A 19,229-nucleotide genomic window follows, 5' to 3' on the forward strand; every position below is an offset into this window, starting at 1 on the left:
AAAAGCTAGTCGACTAAATTTAGTTAGACTAAAAAGTTAGTTGGCTAATTTTAGTTACTGTTTTTTCAATAGTTAGTAATAATTTTAAGTTTTGGTAACAACACTGGTATAGGAACATGCTCTAAGATCTTACAACACATCCCCAGAAATTTTTTTTTTGATTGTCATGAGAAAATATTTCCTCATTCAAAAAATGTAAGCGACAACTTTTTTAGTAGGGGCCTTGGGAGAAGTCACTTAATTTAGGGGAGTGCCCAGGAATTTTGTTGTTCAAGTTAGGTAACTAAGAGACATGAGGCATACTCAAATTTCTTGTATGTTGATACTGGTGTCAAATGAGGATGACTTACAAAAAATTAGGGTAATTGGAGCTAAACCAACCCCGTTCCGCACCCTAACTGCCCCCTTCCTAGAACTACGTCTTCTTTAATCGTAAGTATTTTTTTTTTGTTCTATCATAAACTAAATTAAAACTCATCGACAGGTTTTAAATTTCATCAAAAAATCTCTTTTCGTTTAAGATTTATAATTATGCAAAGGGTGGCTCCACTAAATATTGATATACTAAATTATTTGTCTGAATACTAAATTTGGAATTTTTCTTATTTGTGCCACTTTTTTTTTTTGCGAGAAAATATTTGATCAATATTCATACAGTTGATTTTTATACGTCATATGAACTTTTATTTGACAATGTTTGAATAGGATGTTTCAATATAATGCTATTTTCAAATAATTCATATTTTTTTCCCTTAAAAACAAAAATCAACTACCGTTTTTTAATCATTTTGTACAAATTTTTTCAAAAAAAAGTTTGTGCCATTTATTTTTTTGCTTACTGTATATATGTAGAGTTGGATTGTACTTAAAATACTAATATTTTAAATATGTGGTTTAAATTTTTTTAAAGTATTTTATTTAAAGTATATTAACCACCATGTATTTTGTATTTGAATTTTAAATCTTTTAAAAGTATCTTTTACAACACTGATAATAATAAGTGTGAGACAATCTGAAATTATATCTTAAAATATTCTTACATAGTTAATGATGTAATAAGTAAATATTAACAATATAACTGACATAATAATTAAATATCAAAATAGACAAAATAAAAAGTTTTATAAACAAAACGTATTAAAAAAAACAACAAGCGATTAACAATTTTTAAATCTATCTACATTGATTTTTAGAACTTTTTAAGTTTACGAACTCTACAAACGAGAGCGCTAAAAGCGAGAATTATACAGTTAGAGAAATAAGTATTCGAACAAAACATTTTATTATGGAAAATAAACTTTGTCAGGATATTTCAGAGAAACATAATTTTATAGAAATAAAAAAAATGATTATTCTGAAAGAAAATTTTAATACGAATTCAATATGCAAAAAAAAAAAAAAAAAGTATCAATAATAATATTTAATTGATAAAATGTTAAGATACATTTAAACTATGCAATTTTTTAGCATTAAATAAGTATCCGAACAAAATTTTAAAGATTAAGGCTTTAAGGTTAACGCTTCTCCGAGTAACTATTTTTATGACTTTTTAATATCGAGTTGGACCGCCTTTAGCTTTTATGACTTCTGCAAGTCGACATGGCATCGATTTAACTAACTTCTTTGTTGTATCTGAGTCGATATCAGCCCAAGCTTCTTGGAGCCTGATCTTTAGCTCTTCTTTTTTTTTTAGACATCGTGTGCCATAGGGAAAGGAAATATTTAAGTTTTTTTTAAAACCGGTTTTTCGAATAAACCGCGATTTTTAATGTTTTAAAAACCAATTTTCCGGTTTTCTAGTGTATTTTTTTATTATATATATTTCAGGGGAACAATAGCAGCAAAAACGTAAATATATATAACAGCAATGTCATATATAACTAAGCAGCAAACAAATAAGTCTTTTTAATGGTTAGTTTTACATTTCTTAAGACAATAAGCGCGTAAAAAGCATAAAGCATTAAGTGTTTTATCATTTAACCTTGACCTTAGTTTAGTGACAAATAGACCACTTGCAGAAAATGACCTTTCAGCCTCCACACTTGTTACTTAAATTAACTTCAAAGCCGTGTGTAACAAATCTAAGTTGCTTGTTCGTTTTTTGTTAGCTCAAATACTGCCATTTCTTTGAGCATTAGTTTGGAAGTTGATTCTATTTTTTGTTTCTTTGGTGAAACCACTTTGACTGTCTCTCTAATGGAGAACTCGAGCTCTTCTACCAAGGAAGAAAATTGTTGTACTTGTTCCCTGACTAGTTTCATTATCTGATAAGTTTTCCTCATCTATAGACTCACTTCTCTTTTGCTCAAACAAACGATTAAACCAACTTGATGCATCAGTAGCAATTGCATTTCTCTTTGGCATGGAATTTTCGAAAATGTCATGAGATGCTCCATTAATGACATTAGAATTATTCAGATATTTCACTAAGTTTACTAATATAGCATTCCTCCTCTCAGTGACTCATTTAGTAAATGAGTCAACTAGCTCTTGATTAAAGGTGTTTTCCAGGCTTTTTAGCTGCTTGAAAATGAACTTCAGAATGCCCTCAGATGAGAGCAAGTTCAAATCTCTTCTGCAAAGTGCTTCAGTATCAACCTTGATTGGTTCTAAAGCATTTACAAGATATTGGAAGGTGGTAAATTCAGACTCAGAAATTATAATATCGCTTGATAACTCAATCAGTGAAATTTGAATACATTTCTTAAGGGTAGCAAATTTTGAAATCATATCTAGTAAGCTGTCCAACGTGTCTTAAAGTCTAAGTTAGCTGTAGCTCCTTTCCAAACTCAGACTGGTCATGCTTTTGCATAACCATGTCATTTTTAACTGGAGTTTTTCGAAACAATCTCACACACTTTCTGACCTTGTTGGTGAGTTCTGCGACATCCTCCCTGATTATTGGAAGAGCTGATTACCTGCTTCTGCTGAAGCTTCTAACCCTCTTTCCTCATCGCTGTCATCATCTTCTTGGTCCTCTTCTAGAATAGTGACTTGCTCAAGTGTGCCATTATCTTCTTTCCTAGATTGCCTATATAGAACATCACAGATAGCCTAGTGGATTCCATGTGCGAGGCAGAGCTGATGGTCTGGTAAAATTGAGCTACCAAATTTTTTCATTACAGCAACTCCGTCTGTGGTTACTGCAACAATATCACAGGCAAAACGTAGTCCAAATTCTTTCAGTTTCTCGTCAACAATTACACAACCTTTCTCTGCTGGCATAGATCCATGTAACCTGATCATTCCAAGGTTACAATAATCACCTTCCATATGAACATTTATGTTCTTATATCTTCTGTTTCTGGATGAAACATACTCATCAAGGGTTAAGCTAAATTTGTGACCAACAAGCTTCTTTTTTGCAAATTGCTGCTGATATGTTTTCTTGATATCTTCATAATGTTTCATCAGCAGAGCTTTAATCGATTTAGCATCTTTGGGTAATTTATATCCTTGTGTCTCTAGAGCCGTTCTCAAACGCTGACTAGTTGAGAAAATACGAAAGGACAGCCCATCACATGAAATAAGTTCAGCAAAAACAGCATCAGCAGGATCCTTTGTCTTAAAAAATGAATCAGTAGGCTTGATGACTTCGAGTTTCCTGTCAGGAGTAACAACAGCAGCAAATATAATGTTGTGCTTTGTCCTCAGGTGGTTCCTCATGGAGTTTGTGGTTCCTCCTTTGCACTTAATTTCTTGGTCGCAGAGCTTGCACTTGGCCAATTCAAGTTTCTTTTTAGTGCAAAAAGTGCTTCCAAACTGGTTTGGTATCCTTGTGGACTTCAGAAAACGACATTTTTGTCTTAGTGAAATTTTGTTTCACTTTTTTACATCACAAATTGCAGTAAAATTACTGTTAAAATTCAAGTGAAAGTAAACTAAATGTTTTTTTTCTTCTCGAGCAACTACACATCAAGAAAAGTGTTTTAGAATTGCCAAATAACCAAGTAAATTTTGTACAAAAGATATATATCCAAAAACCGGTTTTGAAAATAACATTTTCGGTTTTTGATTTCCAAAAATTTTAAGGTTTCCGGAAACCGGAAACCGGTTTTCCTTTCCCTAGCGTGCCATATTCTTTATCCAGAATAGGCCAGAGATATTCAATTGGATTGAGATCTAGACTTTGCACTGGCCATTCAAGTAACTCAATTTGCTTTTGGATAAAAAGCTCTTTTACTTTCTTTGACGTATATTTAGGGTCGTTGTCTTTTTGGAAGATAAAATGTTTTCCTAATCACAGTTTTTTTGCTGAAGCCAGAAGATTTTTATTGAGAATGTTAACATAAACCTCAGAGTCCATAACTCCATCAAAAAAACTCCAGTTTTCCTGTTCCGTTCCGAGCCATCAATTCCCATACCATAAAATTCCCTCCACTAAATTTTACTATACCTCGAATACAACTGAGTGTGAATGCTTCACCTTTTTTTCTCCATACTTTTTGAGCTCCATCGGACTTCACAAAATCAAATTTATACTCGTCCGTCCACAAAACCTACCTCTAGAATGATACCGTCATATTTACATATTTTTTAGAAAATGCAAGTCTTTGTTTTCAATGGATTTTTGAAAGGAATGGCTTCTTCCGTGGAACTCTTGCTTTGAATCCACTTTCTTTCAATCGATTTCGAATAGTACATAAGCTCACTTGCAATCCAAAATCTTTCTCAAGGAGGCTTGGCACTTTTGGTGCTGATAAAAAGCGGATTTTTTTGCACTATCTTGACAATTTATTGATCTATTCTTGATGTTGTTTTACACTTAGCTCTGAATCTTGGCTGATTTTGCACATGTCCCAACATATTATACTTTTTAACCAGATCGCTGATGGTTTCTAATGCCATTTTATTGACCTAAATGTTTTACCTTGCTTGAACAAGTCAATAACCAAATTGCGCTGAGCTTGGGTCCATTCCTTGATTTTAACTCCTATACTTGATGATATCAATGGTAAATAAAATGAATTTAAAAAAATATGAGTCAATTGTTAAAAATTGCTCGTTAAAAACAACAATATTTCTAAAACTATTGATTTTAAATTTTTTTTTAATAATCAATTTCAAAACTTCGTTTACAAAACAACATGTTCGGATAATTATTTTTCGTTGAAGTTTTTGTTCGGGAATCGTTATTTTTTAGCAAAGCAGGTTTATTACCGCTGATTAATTTTTTGCTATAATAAAATCATGATTAAATTTGCTTTTAAAATAATTACAAGAGTTTATCAAAAACATATGTTTTTCTGAAATATCCTGAAAAAGTTTCTTTTTCACAATAAAACGTTTTGTTCAGATAGTTATTTCTCCGACTATAAATTGTTTTACGCCGCTTAACTGCAGGATTACCGGTCAAATGTATAAATTTAAATCAACGTGGAATATACGTTGAAAATTCCAACATCTTCCAACATCATCCAACATCAAATTTTAACCTTGTTTAGATGTTGACACGACGTCGTTTGCTTGCTGGAACCTGAGAAAAAGAAAAATTTACAGCAATAAATATTTTTACTGCCACGTCTTTCCTCTGTCTCATTTAAAGTAGTTGTAGTTAAGAGTCATTGGATTTGCACTAATCAAATCTTAAAACCTAAAGCAATGAAGGGTCCCAGCCGGCTTCTTCACGTTGTTTCAACGTTGATATTTGGTTGAAGCGTTGTTTCAACGTTGCCCAGCAAACATGTCAGCGTTGAATCAACGTTGAAAACCGGTCGCAAAAGATGTTTCGGAAACGTTGACAAAGTAATCGATTTTGCAAAGATATGTAACGTTGTTAAAGACACATTGATTAAACGTTGTTGCGTAACGTTGAAAAAACGTTACTAAAAGACGTTACAAAAATGTCGCAACTAAACGTTGAAAAAATGTTACTAAAAAAGCGTTGCATAAACGTCGCAACATAACGTTGAAAAAACGTTATTAAAAAAGCGTTGCTTAAACGTTGTTAAAGCAGTCGATTTTGCAAGGATTTGTAACGTTGATAGTAAAACATCGATTTAACGTTACTCTAAGACGTCGAATAAAGGTTGAAATATAACGTTGAATCAACGCTTATATATATATATATATATATATATATATATATATATATATATATATATATATATATATATATATATATATATATATATATATATATATATATATATATATATATATATATATATATATATATATATCTTGAAATGGCAAATAAATATATATATCTTGAATTGGCAAATAAAACAAAATTGTTTGTTGAACTCTACACTTGCAATATTTCCAAAATCGATTTTTAATACAACAGTAATATAAAATGATAAATATAAAAAAAGCCTAAAATATACAATTCATAGATATATATAAAAATATAAATACTTTTTTAAAGATTTATATGTGTGAGTGTCTGTATATATTTATACAATATATAAAAATACATTTTACAGGACATCGTATCGATAGGCCAGGATATCATTGAGATACAGAATCTAAACCAAAAAATAAAACTTTCATCATTAGTGGTCTGAGAGCAAATGTAAAAAAAAAATTATAATGAATTGGTATGATTATTAATAAATTTATAAAGTAAAAACAAACATATATATATATATATAAATATATATATATATATATATATATATATATATATATATATATATATATATATATATATATATATATATATATATATATATAAACTTTTACTATCATCAGTTTCTCTGAAGCAATCTAATTAGCTGACTGTAGTTGCTTAAATTTGAAAAGCTTGAATAAAACAATTTATAATACAATGAAAGATTAAACAAATAAACGTATATTTAAGAAAAAGCGCTTTAAACAAGACACAAACAAAATCATATCACATATCCTAAAATGTCATTAAAAAACTCTAAACTTCCGATTACTGCTTTCTAGAAAAATTTATTGGCAAATATTTCAGAATTGATTTTACAGCTTCATAAATCCCTGCTTCATCTGGGTATCTTTTTGAGACACTCTTTAAAATATAAAATTGAAACTTAAATGCTATTAGTAAAAATCTGCATACTTAAAAAGTTTAAACAAAACATATTACCAACTAAAACATGATACAATTTTGTCTTTGAAAAAGCAAACTTTTGTTTGGTTTTGTTCGTGGAATTGATTTGTCCCTTCATGTTTAACAAACAGCACAACTCAATCGTTAACAGTCTAAAAAGTTAGTAATTATTTGAATCAATATTTACAATATTATACAATGCAACATTCATGCTACAGGAAAGAAAGCATATAATGATATGCTTAAAAAAGCCTATAATTATATTTAATATAATAAATATATTTCGCAAACACTTTTTAAATAATCCAATAAAAACCATTGCCATTTTTGCTTGGAAAGGTGTAGAAAATTGACCTACCGCTCAATAACACATTTTACATTATCTTTTAAGTTAACTCCACCAATTTTCGCTATTTGCGATACCTGCTTTCAAAAAAATCTTTAATCAATGCTTAAATAATTATATAAAATAAGGCAATCTTTTATAAAATCCCTTACATTTTTAAACAAATTAAAAAACATTGAAACTTGAAAAAACAAAAAGTATGTATAGAATGACAAATTATAATAAATAAAATAAAATTATATTCTTTAATCAACTTTTCAGTTAATAAGGTAAATCAATTTACCATGACAATATAAAGAAAAAATTCAAACTAGCAATAGCAACAGGGTAACTTACCCATTTAGAAAAAATGACACTGTCATTTAATGTAGTATCTAGCTCAATAAGTTGTTTTATTGAACTCAATGCACTTATTTGCAGATCTTCGCATATGTCTGAAGAAACATTTTGAAGATCCTTTACCATATTTTCAATTTCTAAAAGTTGTTTAAAAACCTTTTTCTGAAATTCTAAAAAAAAGAAATGCAATTTATTAAGCATGTATGTACATTTTTTTTTTAAATACATACAACTCTTTTTTTTTTATTCTTTACCATATAAAAAACAAAGAAAAGACAAATCCAAAAAGAAACACAATTATTCACAAACATAATTACTCACATTCTTCTTCAGATTCCTCATTCCAGAGTCATGAAATTAAATCCTTCACATGCTTCTTTATCTATTAATAATTATTTAGTAAAATAAATGTAAACCATAAATGTAAAAACTAAAATGTAGAATAAGTGTAAACAGATTACAATATATATCTAGGCAATAATAATAAAATAAACAGATTCAAAATATTACTTATCCCAAATTAGAAAGAAAAAAGTTTATTTGATATTGCACTTCACTATTAATATAAAACATTAATAATAGTTTTTTTTATTCATATTTAACAATTAATATAGTAATGAATACAGTAAAAATAACCAACTATCTTTTACCCAACAAGATGGAACAACTGCCTCTGTTTCAATCTTATTTTCAAAATAAAAAACTTAAGCCCAAGATTGTGAAGCCATTATAATAGATTATCTAAATGGATATCTTTTTTTTTATTTACATATACATATATATATATATATACAAATAGCTGTCATGTTTTGAAAATGTTTGAGGCAGAATTTTCTTTTAATGGTTTACTACTCCAACAACTAATTTAAAAGTGTCCAAAGTTTGCTACTGACTGAGCTGAAATTCATTTTGTATAGATATTTATATACATTTATGTGAAATTTTAAAAAAAGCATGAATATATAATACAGACATACAAACACACAATGAGTCTTTAAAGTTTAGTCTGTTAACAGACTAAATTTAGTCTGACTTATTATAATTTATAAGCTTTGATATTACTTTGTACATCTGAACATTGTTAAAATAAAGTACTATTTCTAACTAAGAAATAACTTTTTTTAAAAAGTTGAGCATTTTATTAAAATGGTCAACTTAAAATAAAATAAAAGTATAGACAAAAATAACCTGAATAAATAGAATTTACCCTGAGATTTATGTATATTATATACACTTTGATATAAAATCTAAAAGTTTTAAATTAGTCGCATTAAAAATAGGTTATAAAATATAACTTTAAAAAATTTTTATACCATCTGCATGCATTCTATTAAGTTTTCCTTGCCTTTCCACTACGGCAAATTATTTTTGTAATGGCTACATCAATAGACCAATTTCAAATGTTTACAAAATATTCAATCCCGTGGACATGCGCACTAAACTGGCAGGCAAAAAATATAAACATTCTGCAATAAACATTTAGGAAACTTGCATTTTATTATTTTTTGACCTAAAATTACAGCTCTAGATACGTTTGTAAGTTATTTTAAAAAAATGCCTGATAGTTGCTGTGTAGTAGGATGTACAAGTAGAAGAAGTTTTACAAAGTTTTTAAGTTTTTACCGCATTCCAAATGGTCATTCCACAAAAGAATTTAACAGACGACAACTTTGGCTGAATGCTCTTCATAGAGAAAACTGGCCTGATAAGATGATAAAAAATGCTCGTGTATGCAGCAAACACTTTGTTTCAGGTCATTTTTAGCTCCGATTTGTTCATTTTTATTCAACAATTTTTTATATTTATATCTAAGTGTGAGTGCAATGGTAAAATTAACACAAATAGTATTATTAAAAATGTTTGAGGTATACAGTCAACAGTATTTATAGTGATCACTAGCTCAACTTTAGTTTGCATTATACAGCTTTTTGTAATCATGTGTTCTCTCAAAGCTATATCATTGTAACATAATAATGTTCATTTTATATTATTTATAGGTAAACGATCTGATGAACCCAATCATCCAGATTATGTACCTTCAGTTTTTATGTACAAACCCAATAGTTTAGGTCATAAACGATTGCAGCGATATCAAAGATACCAATCAAGAGAAAAGAAACAAAAATCATTTTCAGGAGATAATATTTTAAATGAAAAATCAGCATATGTTAAAACTGAAGAATGCTATACAAAAAATATTGCTATTGAAGAATCTATGTTTTCTGAAAACGAGGAGTTTTCTGGAAATAGCACAGAAGAATCTGTGTTGTTTAAAAGTGTTGGTATCCAATGTGATTTGAGCATGGAAGAGTTATTAAAAGAGGAAAATCAAAAATTAGTCATGGAATTACGTGATAGGAACATGGAAGTTTATATTTTAAGACAAGAAAATGAAGAACTTAAAAAAAGGGATTTGATTTTCAGCATTGAAAAAATAAAAAAAAACAATGCTCATTTAAATTTTTTTACAGGGCTACCAAATATGGCAACATTTGTATGGATTCTTTCTTTATTAACAAGGACAAATGATATAAAGCTTTGTTCATCTCGTTTATCAAAAGAAAACCATTTGTTAGTTATACTTATAAAGTTGCGACTTGGGTTGTTGAATAAAGATATTGCATTTCGTTTTAGTGTCTGTGAAAGTGTAATATCCAGAATTTTGAGAAATTGGTTACCAGTACTAGCCATTTGCTTACAACCCTTAATAAAATGGCCTAGTAAATGTGTAATAAGAAGTAACCTGCCAGAGTGTTTTATGAAGAAGTTTAGAAACTGTGTATGCATAATTGACTGCTATGAGATTTTTATTGAAAGACCATCAAATCTAACAACTCGTGCTCAATCATGGTCAAATTATAAACACCACAATACAGTAAAATACTTAATCGGGATCAGTCCAACAGGTGCAATTACTTTTTTGTCTGGTGGTTGGGGAGGTCGAGTTTCGGACAAGGAGCTAACAAATCAATCTGGCTTTTTCAAATATATAAATTTTGGAGATTGCATTTTAGCAGATAGGGGATTCCTCATTAAAGATGAGCTTGCAGAGAAAGGAGCAAACCTTTACATTCCAGCATTTTTAAAAGGAAAACCACAATTTAGTCCGCAAGAAGTTGAAACTTCAAGGCAACTGTCAAATGTCAGAATACATGTTGAACGCATTATTGGCAGAGTCAAACAATTTAGAATTTTACAAACCACTGTGCCGATCAGACAAATTGATCTGTTAGATGATATAATGGTTGTAATATCAGCCCTTGTGAATTTAAACAAAGGCATTATAAAGTGATACAATGATATTTTGCAGAATTGTATGAAATCTAAATTAGATAAAAAAACAACCTAATAAACCACATCTTTCTGTCTTTATCAATGTTATTGATTAATCTATTTACATTTTGCATAAAAATATTTACATAAACTGTATTTATATACAGCTAAGGTAGTTTTATTTTATCTATATAAAAGCCTAAGGAACCTTTGGGTTGTGTTAACATCACAGAGCCCAACTAATGATTCATACAGCAAATAATGTTGTAGAGCTGTTTACCTTGCAAATATGTTACAAGCCTTAGGCATTTTGCAGTGGGTAATTAAGAATCAAAAGGTGCATACTGTTTGTATAAATAGCTTATTTTATTTAAATATTACATTCTTCTATTGTGTTATATTACTATATCTAATAAAAATATAATATGAATACATTACCATAACATAAATATTAGTTATTACTAAATGGTACTTTTAATAAAAAAATATAGTAATTAACTCCTGCATTGAGGACAGAACCAGGAACCTCTTGGTTTCCTTGTAACATATACACATGAGTAATGAAACCATTTTTTGGAACAACTTGCATTACTGCATGAAATCATGAGACCAAATTCAGGTTTCATGCAAAAACAATACTGTTTTCTATGTTGAAAGCCTTCGTCTCTTTTTCTGCTAACAATTTCTGGTAAAATAGCATTGAAGAAATATTTAGCCAAAACATTAACAACTATTTTAAGAAAATCATTATCACGCTGTACAGTACACTGTAAATACTTGTTTTGCTCAACTGGGGACCACATAAAAAACTCACCAAAGTTAACTTTGCAAACGAACATTTGTAATTGCATCTGGAAAAAGTAAGGGTGATTTGATTTTAGACCATTACTATTAAGGGGAAATTTTTCATCACTTTGCCAGTTAAAACCATTTTTATAATTATATGGGCATTTAATCTCTAAAACACCCTTTCCATGACAAGAACAGGTAAATATTCCATCAGGAGAAGCTCCCAAAAAGACATATCAGCCATAACATAAAAACCAGAGTTAATAAACGAAAAATTGCTGTGCTTCTTTAACTGGACCTCATAAAATGTATTTTTGGCACAATTTTCCATTTTCTTACCGTATTGTGTAAATTTGCTATAAAAATCTTTTTTATATTGCATGATTTCTTGGATAAGAGATTCACTGAGAACAAATTTATTTGTGTGAAATACATTAAAACATATTGAAGCTGTAATTCTTCCTGCCCGGTGAACCTGCCAAGCTGATGATAGATTTTGTTGATATGTTACTTTGGCAAGTTGATCGTATTGTTTTTCAAAATAAGTTTGACTAAAGTCATCATAAAGTTGTTTAGAGTGTTTTAAAAGCTCAAACTGAGATAGATCTTTGCAACTAGGATCAAACAAGCTAGTTATAGGTTCTGGTAAACAACTTATCTCATCTTCAGAACCTGACTCAGTATCACTTGATTTATGATGGCTATTACTATCTAAGCTGGTAAATATAACAGATTTAGGATTGGATTGGCGTAAAGTGTTAAAGTCGCTGACTGATATGCAAAATGATGGGTCAATATATGAATAATTCCCATTTAATTTAAACATAGTTGATGCTCTTATACTTTTCGTTTTTTTTTTTAATGCAAGATCATTAAATGAGGGTAACTGTCCTCTTTTTTTATTTTTGCTAAAAATCATAGCACTTAATGGTGCTGCATTAACACTGCGCTTTGAGGCATTCCATGAACAAAGCTGACTTGTTGACGCATCTTCTCTATTTAAACGGTGGTGCAAAGCAGCCTCAAGTTTAAAAAGTAGAGCTGCAATATGTGAGCAAGCTGAACCTAGTCCCACTGGACAAGTGCAGCTGCTTTTTTTAACCCACCCATCTTTGTGAAGACAAACCCATACATCATACATGGAACTTTTTATGCTGACTCGCTGGCTTGGAAGAACCTAAATAAAGAATTATTAACTGATTATGTTTATTTCAACTATAAACCTTGTACTTGTTGTCTCTAAAGTAATAAATAAAAAAATAAAATATAACCTTAGTTTTTATAAAACAATAATCTTCGTTGATGCTGGGAGCATACCAACAATCTTGCACATGGCCACACAAAAAATATGTTTTATATGCCTCCAATGATTTATATGCTTTGGTATTTTCTTTTGTAAACTCACTAGGAGTGTCTATGAGAAAAATTAAAACGTCTCTCCAAGTAATGTCAGGCAACTTTGTAATGTCTTTCTTCCAAACACTTTCATTAAAGTTTTCTGGATTTACTTTGTTTTGCCTGCCAGTATCCGCGCGCTTATTGTTTACATTTTTCTTATACGTCACTTGAAATTGGTCTATGAGACAAAAATTGTCAATGTGCTACTTCCTCAACGTTGCGAAAGCAACGTTTTATTAACGTTGGCAAAAAAACACTTTTTCAACGTTTTTTAATTACCACATTTTCAACGTGGGTATACGTAACGTTGAATAAACGTTGTTTTATAAATAGCTTAAATACGTTGAAAAAGCAGCTAATGTGTAACGTTGATAAACCTTAAACTTTGCGACGTTTTTACTGTGATTATTTGCGTACTTTTATTCAACGTTGAATAAACGCGATTTTTTGAGAAGATAATATACGTTGAAATTTAAACGCTTTTTCAACGTTGAAAGCGTAACGTTTAAAAAGCGGTTTATTTTTAACGTTGATTATGCATAAATTTTGAAACGTTTTTAAAGTGGCTTTTTGCGTAAAGTGATTCCACGTTGAATAAACGTTTTATTTTGAGAAGATAAATTACGTTACAATTTCAACGCTTATTCAACGTTTCAATTTACCGCGATTTAGTATACAAAAACGGACATTGATTCAACGTTGAAAAGACGTTGTTTTTGTCACTGTAACGCTTTTTCTACGCTGCGACCGGTTTTCAACGTTGATTCAACGCTGACATGTTTGCTGGGCCCAGCAAACATGTAAGCGTTGAATCAACGTTGAAAACCGGTCGCAAAAGATGTTGCGGAAACGTTGACAAAGTAATCGATTTTGCAAAGATATGTAACGCTGTTAAAGACACGTTGATTAAACGTTGTTGCGTAACGTTGAAAAAACGTTACTAAAAAACGTTACAAAAATGTCGCAACTAAACGTTGAAAAAATGTTACTAAAATAGCGTTGCATAAACGTCGCAACATAACGTTGAAAAAACGTTACTAAAAAAGCGTTGCTTAAACGTTGTTAAAGCAGTCGATTTTGCAAGGATTTGTAACGTTGATAGTAAAACGTCGATTTAACGTTACTCAAAGACGTCGAATAAAGGTTGAAATATAACGATGAATCAACGCTTATATATATATATATATATATATATATATATATATATATATATATATATTGATTTGGCAAATAAAACAAAATTGTATGTTGAACTCTACACTTGCAATATTTTCAAAATCGATTTTTAAAACAACAGTAATATAGAATGATAAATATAAAAAAAGCCTAAAATATACAATTCATAGATATATAAAAATATAAATATTTTTTCAAAGATTTATGAGTGTGAGTGTCTGTATATACATTTATACAATATATAAAAATACAATTTACAGGATATCGTATCGATAGGCTAGGATATCATTGAGATACAGAATCTAAACCAAAAAATAAAACTTTTATCATTAGTGGTCTGATAGCAAATGTAAAAAAAAAAACGTTAATGAATTAGTATGATTATAAATAAATTTATAAAGTAAAAATAAATATATATATATATATAAATATAAATATATATATATATATATATATATATATATATATATATATATATATATATATATATATATATATATATATATATATATATATATATATATATATATATATATATATATATATATATATATATAACAACCTTTTACTATCAATAAAACAATTTATAATACAATGAAAGATTAAATAAATAAACGTATATTTTAGAAAAAGCGCTTTACACAAGACACAAACAAAATCATATCATATCCTAAAATGTCATTAAAAAACTCTAAACTTCTGATTTCTGCTTTCTACAAAAATTTATTGGCGAATATTTCAGAATTGATTTTACAGCTTCATAAATCCCTGCTTCATCTGGGTATCTTTTTGAGACACTCTTTAAAATACAAAACTCAAACTTCTTGCTTAAATGCTATTAGTAAAAATCTGCATACTTAAAAAGTTTAAACAAAACATATTACCAACTAAAACACGATACAATTTTGTCTTTGAAAAAGCAAACTTTTGTTTGGTTTTGTTGTAGAATTGGTTGCCCCTTCATGTTTAACAAACAGCGCAACTCAATTGTTAACAGCCTAAAAAGTTAGTAATTATTTGAATCAATATTTACAATATTGTACAATACAACATTCATGCTACAGGAAAGAAACATGGAATGATATGCTTAAAAAAGCGTATAATTATATTTAATATAATAAATATATTTCGCAAACACTTTTTAAATTATCCATTAAAAACCATTCCCATTTCGGCTTGGAAAGGTGTAGAAAATTTACCTACCGCACAATAACATATTTTACATTATCTTTTAAGTTAACTCCACCAATTTTTGCTATTTGTGATACCTGCTTTCAAAAAAATCTTTCATCAATGTTTAAATAATTATATAATAAAAGGCAATCTTTTATAAAATCCCTTACATTTTTAAACAAATTAAAAACATTGAAAGTTGAAAAAACAAAAAGTAATTATGTATAGAATGACAAATTATAATAAATAAAATAAAATTATATTGTTTAATCAACTTTTCAGTTAATAATATAAATAAATTTACCATGACAACATAAAGAAAAATTCAAAAAATTCAAACTAGCAATAGCAACAGGGCAACTTACCCATTTAGAAAAAATGACACTGTCATTTAATGTAGTATCTAGCTCAATAAGTTGTTCTATTGAACTCAATGCATTTATTTGCAGATCTTCGCATACAACTAAAGAAACATTTTGAAGATCCTTTACCATACTTTTAATTTCTAAAAGTTGTTTAAAAACCTTTTTCTGAAATTCTAAAAAAAAAATGCAATTTATTAAGCATGTATATACATTTTTTTTTTAATACATACAATTCTTTTTTTTTTATTCTTTACCATATAAAAAACAAAGAAAAGAAAAATCCAAAAAGAAACACAATTATTCACAAACATAATTACTCACATTTCTCTTCAGATTCCTCATTCCAGAGTCATGAAATTAAATCCTTCACATACTTCTTTATCTATTAGTAATTACTTAGTAAAATAAATATAAACAATAAATGTAAAAACTAAAATGTAGAATAAGTGTAAACAGATTACAATATATATCTAGGCAATAATAATAAAATAAACAGATTCAAAATATTACTTTTCCCAAATTAGAAAGAAAAAAGTTTATTTGATGATGTACTTCACTATTAATATAAAACATTAATAATAGTTTTTTTTATTCATATTTAACAATTAAAATAGCAATGAATACAGTAGAATTTAATGACCTCCAGTTACTTTAATTCTTTTAACTCTGAGCTTGTTTAAGGAATCATCAATTGAAAACTTATTATAGGCAGCTTTCATTGCATGAACACCAGTTGGCCAAAATAACCAACCATCTTTTACCCAACAAGATATAACAACTGCCTCTGTTTCGATCTAATTTTTAAAATAAATAGATATCATTTTTTTTATTTACATATATATATATATAGGGCTACCATATGAAATTTTGGAAAAATCAGGACATCATGTCTTTTTTAACCTGTCAAATCAGGACAAATAAAAATAAGCAGAAAGTCTAAATCAGGACAAAAGCTTGTCACACTAAAAGTGAAAATGACAAAAAATACAACATTAAAAACCAGCTTTATTTTACATTTTTGTAATGACTACAAGAATTATTTCTTGGAGATTGGGATTTTTTTTTACTTTAAGTTAAAGTAAAAGTTTAACACTAAAAAACCCTCTGTCACGAAGTAGAAACTTCGTAAAAGTGGAAAGTACCAAACCAGCAAAAACAAAAGTAAAGTACTGCCTTATCATGTCTGCTACCACTGCCATTTCTGCCAGCACTGCCTAAAATTGCAAGAAAATAGTAAAAATTGAATGGAGAAGTTGGAGTTGCCAAGTCACCATTTTTCTCTTTGCTTTATTTTTTAGTTTTTGTCAAAATGATATTTTTTTGTTTTTTGTTATGGTTTTTTAAAATCAGGACATTTTGGCAACTGATCAGGACAGTCAGGACAGACCCTTCAAATCAGGACAGACCCTTCAAATCAGGACAGTCTTGATGAAAATCAGGACTATGGTAGCCCTATATATAATATATATATATATATATATATATATATATATATATATATATATATATATATATATATATATATATATATATATATTTATTTATTTATTAAAATGAATAAAAACACCTTTTTATGGAACTCTAAGTTTCATGCCTTTCGGCAATCATCAGCCATTGTGTATATATATATATATATATATATATATATATATATATATATATATATATATATATATATATATATATATATATATATATGTAATGTATATATATAATTTACGTGTATATATACAAACAGCTGTCATGTTTTGAAAATGTTTGAAAAACTTTTCTACCACAGGATGTTTGCCCACTTAATTTCCTCCTCTAACCAAAAGTTTTTTAATGATTTATTACTCCAACAACTAATTTTAAAATGTCCAAAGTTTGCTACTGACTGAGCTGAAAATTATATTTGTATACATTTATGTGAAATTTTAAAAAAAGCATGTATATATTATACAGACAAACAAACACACAATATGTCTCTAAAATTTAGTCTATTAACATACTAAATTTAGTCTGACTTATTATATATTATTAGTTTTGATATTACTTTGTACATCTGAACATTATTAAAATGAGGTACTATTTCTAACTAAGAAATAACTTTTTTTAAAAAGTTGAGCATTTTATTAAAATGGTCAACTTAAAATAAAATAAAAATGTAGACAAAAATAACCTGAATAAATCGAATTTACCCTGAGATTTATGTATATTATATACAATTTGATATAAAATCTAAAAGTTTAAAATTAGTCGCAATAAAAATAGGTTATAAAATAAATCTTTAAAATATTCTTTATACCATCTGCATGCATTCTGTTAAGTTTTCCTTGCCTTTCCATTACGGCAAATTATTTTTGTAATGGCGGCATCAATGAGACAAAAATTGTCGATGTGCTACTTCCTCAACGTTGCAAAAGCAACGTTTTATTAACGTTGGCAAAAAAACACTTTTTCAACGTTTTTTAATTACCACATTTTCAACGTAGGTATATGTAACGTTGAATAAACGTTGTTTTATAAATAGCTTAAATACGTTGAAAAAGCAGCTAATGTGTATCGTTGATAAACCTTAAACTTTGCGACGTTTTTACAGTGATTATTTGCGTACTTTTATTCAACGTTGAATAAACGCGATTCTTTGAGAAGATAATATACGTTGAAATTTAAACGCTTTTTCAACGTTGAAAATGTAACGTTTAAAAAGCGGTTTAATTTTAACGTTGATAAAGCATAAATTTTGAAACGTTTTAAAGTGGCTTTTTTGCGTAAAGTGATTCCACGTTGAATAAACGTTTTATTTTGAGAAGCTAAATTACGTTACAATTTCAACGCTTATTCAACGTTTCAATTTACCGCGATTTAGTACACAAAAACGGACATTGATTCAACGTTGAAAAGACGTTGTTTTTGTCACTGTAACGCTTTTTCTACGCTGCGACCGGTTTTCAACGTTGATTCAACGCTGACATGTTTGCTGGGTACATACATACATACATACATACATTAGACATGTCCAAAAAACAACTTTTTTAAAAAATGTCTGAGCACAGCTGCTAAATGTGTTCTATGTAATAAATTAATACTAAATTTAAAAAATTTTTGAATAAAAAAAATTTTTAGGGGTCGCTCAAGACCCTTAAACATCAGACGAGTCCCTAATATTTTGAAAAAAAAAGTTTTTTAAAACCATATCATGTTGGGTCTCAAATGAAGTGAAATTTTATAAAAATTTCAAAAATAATAAAAAAAGTTTATAAAAAACACAAATTAAAAAGTTTATTAAAAAAAACTTTAAAAATATGCACTTTTTTTTTTTTTGTTTAAAAACGATAGTTTTTAATTCATAAAATTTGAACTGGTA

At 28.4% G+C, this 19,229-nt stretch overlaps 2 protein-coding genes and 1 pseudogene across 23 annotated transcripts; 1 reads left to right on the forward strand and 2 right to left on the reverse strand.

Moving 5' to 3' along the window:
* Positions 1-6,248: 6,248 nt before the first annotated feature.
* LOC149876979 (uncharacterized) lies at positions 6,249-18,666 on the reverse strand. Of its 22 annotated transcripts, XM_090074770.1 has the most exons (8): positions 18,168-18,664; positions 17,054-17,094; positions 16,521-16,674; positions 15,881-15,978; positions 7,380-7,444; positions 7,058-7,173; positions 6,688-6,747; positions 6,249-6,470 (listed from the first exon to the last, which is right to left on the reverse strand). In XM_090074770.1, exons 1-7 carry the CDS (start codon positions 18,205-18,207, stop codon positions 6,734-6,736), a joined length of 528 nt encoding a protein of 175 aa, XP_089930896.1. In that variant the 5' UTR covers positions 18,208-18,664; the 3' UTR covers positions 6,249-6,470; positions 6,688-6,733. The 22 variants fall into 22 exon arrangements, 19 of the variants coding, with proteins under 19 accessions (XP_089930896.1, XP_089930900.1, XP_089930901.1 ...); XM_090074774.1 differs by lacking the exons at positions 6,688-6,747; positions 7,058-7,173; positions 7,380-7,444 and adding exons at positions 15,227-15,340; positions 15,546-15,613 and having other exon boundaries at positions 18,168-18,666; XM_090074775.1 differs by lacking the exons at positions 6,688-6,747; positions 7,058-7,173; positions 7,380-7,444 and adding exons at positions 15,227-15,340; positions 15,546-15,610 and having other exon boundaries at positions 18,168-18,661.
* Positions 9,141-11,062, forward strand: LOC145180644 (uncharacterized). The gene is made up of 2 exons (XM_080055565.2): positions 9,141-9,459; positions 9,704-11,062. Exons 1-2 carry the CDS (start codon positions 9,261-9,263, stop codon positions 10,996-10,998), a joined length of 1,494 nt encoding a protein of 497 aa, XP_079911691.2. The 5' UTR covers positions 9,141-9,260; the 3' UTR covers positions 10,999-11,062.
* Positions 11,474-13,206, reverse strand: LOC149876980 (uncharacterized; annotated as a pseudogene).
* Positions 18,667-19,229: the final 563 nt, after the last annotated feature.

The sequence above is a fragment of the Hydra viridissima genome, unplaced genomic scaffold (assembly GCF_058129835.1).
Source record: "Hydra viridissima isolate aposymbiotic clone 2 unplaced genomic scaffold, HvirCarnegie_v1 scaffold_17, whole genome shotgun sequence".
In the NCBI taxonomy this organism is placed as follows: domain Eukaryota; kingdom Metazoa; phylum Cnidaria; class Hydrozoa; order Anthoathecata; family Hydridae; genus Hydra; species Hydra viridissima.

Excerpts from the sequence above, each read along its gene's own strand:
- LOC149876979 (XM_090074768.1), bottom strand. The coding sequence starts at position 18,207 with ATGGAAAGGCAAGGAAAACTTAACAGAATGCATGCAGATG. Across the intron at positions 16,675-17,053 it reads GTGGTAGCAGACATGATAAG|ATCGAAACAGAGGCAGTTGT; the intron begins GCAGTACTTTAC and ends TTTAAAAATTAG. Across the intron at positions 7,445-15,880 it reads GTGTCATTTTTTCTAAATGG|GTATCGCAAATAGCGAAAAT; the intron begins GTAAGTTGCCCT and ends TTTTGAAAGCAG.
- LOC145180644 (XM_080055565.2), top strand. The coding sequence starts at position 9,261 with ATGCCTGATAGTTGCTGTGTAGTAGGATGTACAAGTAGAAGAAGTTTT. Across the intron at positions 9,460-9,703 it reads CAGCAAACACTTTGTTTCAG|GTAAACGATCTGATGAACCC; the intron begins GTCATTTTTAGC and ends TATTATTTATAG.